Here is a 2,550-nt window from a genome sequence, read left to right on the forward strand (position 1 = left end):
AGAGAACTGAGAGATCCAGAGTTTCATCATTGGCAAAGGGAAAGTGGGAGCTGGCCTTGTGAGGATAGTTTGGGCAGGAAAAGGGGGTGGTATTTCTGGCTTTGAAAATAAGGACAAGAAATTTTTGTTGGATGTGGTGAAAGAGTAGGAGCAAATGCAAGTACACTCCATTGATTTTAACTTCAGTAGGGGAGATATTCTACCACCCACACCCAGTCCAAGCGTGGTGCCATTTTCTTCAGCGAGTCAAAGGACAAAATGGGGATCAACTCAGTCTAAAAGAGACACCACAGGAATTTCATTCAGCCCCTTATCAAAGCAGCCAATTTGCCTCCAGCTTTCTTCAAGGCCTCTTTGACTTCTTTGTTTCTCAGGCTGTAGATGAGAGGATTGAACAAGGGTGTCAGGACTGTGTAGAAGACAGAGAACACTTTGCGCAGGTCTCCTGCAGTGCCGGCTTTTGGTGCCATGTAAATAATAATGAGTGACCCATAGAAAGTAGCAACTACAATGAGGTGGGAGGAGCAGGTGGAAAAGGCCTTTTGCCTCCCAGTGGTGGATGGGATTCTCAGAATGGTGGCAATGATGCAAACATAGGACGTCAGGGTTAACAGGAGGGTAGGAAGTATAATTGCAAATGACAGGATTAGATCCACCAGTTCAATCAGGCTGGTGTCACTGCAGGAGAGTTTGAGCATCGGGGAGAAATCACAAAAGAAATGGTCAATTTTGTTGGGACCACAGAATGTTAACCCGACCATCATAAAAGTTATCACAGTGCTGCAAGAGAAGGCAATTATCCAAGAGCCAGACAATATCTGGATGCAAACCCTCTTGCTCATAAGTGCTGCATAATGCAAGGGATTGCATATTGCTAAGTAGTGGTCATAAGACATGAGTAATAAGAGTAAACACTCTGCAGTCACCATGAATACAAAGAAGGATAGTTGTGTGATGCAGCCGCTAAAGGAAATGGCTCTGTCCCCAGTCAGGAAACTGGCCAGCATCCTGGGCAGGATAGTGGAGCTGTAGCAGGTCTCCAGGCAGGACAAGTTCCCCAGGAAGAAGTACATGGGAGTGTGAAGCTGCTGATCAGTCACAACTAGGGCCACAATGAGAATGTTCCCAGCCATGGTCACAATGTAGATCACTAGGAACAGCAGGAAGAGAGGGGTCTGCAGTCCCTGGAGATCTCCAAATCCCAATAGGATGAATTCTGTGATGGTTGTTTCATTTTTCCACTCTACATTTTCCATGTGATTCCTCTAGAGGAAAATTTGGGAGAAGAAAAATAAAAAAAAATTAATAATAATCATAAAACACTCTTGCTAGTCATTCAACAATTCTTTGGTCCAGAGACATTATTTTACTTATTTAGGCAGAGGAAAATAAGCCTCCACATTTCACAGTTTCTTTTCTCATATTCCATTCAGCCATGTCAGAGTTGGATGCCCTTTCATTCATTTGGAGGATGTTGCTGAAGGTGAATGATGATGCAGTGATAGCAAAGCCATACATGCTGTTGCATCAGAGAATAGTGATTAGCCAGGAAAAAGAATGGGAATATCTATAGAATGGTTTATTCTATAAGAAAAACAAAACAAAACAGATATCATTAAGTGTCAGAGAGCTTTGAATTTTCAGTGCCATTGGAATTTGCAGGAGAGTCATGTATTTAAAGATATTATGGACAGAGAAGCAGATGCCTTTTGAAATTGAGTCCATAATGTCTCACTGCTTTTTTAACCCTTTTAGAACATGCAGGTGCAGAGATTTTAAAGGAGACTTCCAGAGGAGGTTACTGTATATCTGTAATTTATATAAATATCATTCAAATTCTTCTGTTTTGCTATTTCTGAGACAAGTGATTTTATTTTATCACTGATTTGAGCTGCATTAAATTGAAAAAGTTGCATTAATGATATGAAGATTCTGTCTGCTAGGCAGAGACCCACATCTCCATATTGCAGCAGTCTGCTCATATTAATCAATAGTATGGCTGTCAATTAATTGCAGTTAACTCACATGATTAACTCAAAAAAATTAAAAACGATTTAAAAAATTAATTGCAATTAATCCCAGTTTTAATCGCACTGTTAAACAATCAAATACCGATTGAAATATTTTGGATGTTTTTCTAAATTTTCATATATATTGTATTCTGTATTGTAACTGAAATCAAAGTGTATATAATTTTTTATTACTAATATTTGCACTGTAAACATGATAAACAAAAGAAATAGTATTTTTCAATTAACCTCATACAAGTACTGTACTGCAATCTCTTTGACATGAAAGTGCAACTTACAAATGTGGGTTTTTTTGGGGCTCTGTCAATCTGTTTCTTCACTTCAGCAGGTGGGTATTGTAGTTGTAAGAACGCTTGATAGAGATCTCGTAGGTGTTTGTCTCTGTCTGAAGGGTTGGAGCAAATGCGATTATATCATAGAGCTTGGCTGTAGACAATGGATCGTGTGGTGTGGTCTGGATGAAAACTGGAGGCATGTAGGTAAGTATAGGGGTCAGTAGGTTTCCAGTATAGGGTGGTGT

General features: G+C 39.7%; 1 protein-coding gene across 1 annotated transcript; it reads right to left on the reverse strand.

The window, feature by feature from the left end:
- Nucleotides 1-302: 302 nt before the first annotated feature.
- LOC127030943 (olfactory receptor 6B1-like) lies at nt 303-1,256 on the reverse strand. The gene has a single exon (XM_050917630.1). The coding sequence runs from the start codon at nt 1,254-1,256 to the stop codon at nt 303-305; it is 954 nt and encodes a 317-aa protein (XP_050773587.1).
- Nucleotides 1,257-2,550: the final 1,294 nt, after the last annotated feature.

The sequence above is a fragment of the Gopherus flavomarginatus genome, chromosome 11 (assembly GCF_025201925.1).
Source record: "Gopherus flavomarginatus isolate rGopFla2 chromosome 11, rGopFla2.mat.asm, whole genome shotgun sequence".
Taxonomy (NCBI): Eukaryota; Metazoa; Chordata; order Testudines; family Testudinidae; genus Gopherus; species Gopherus flavomarginatus.

Excerpts from the sequence above, each read along its gene's own strand:
- LOC127030943 (XM_050917630.1), bottom strand. The coding sequence starts at position 1,256 with ATGGAAAATGTAGAGTGGAAAAATGAAACAACCATCACAGAATTCATC.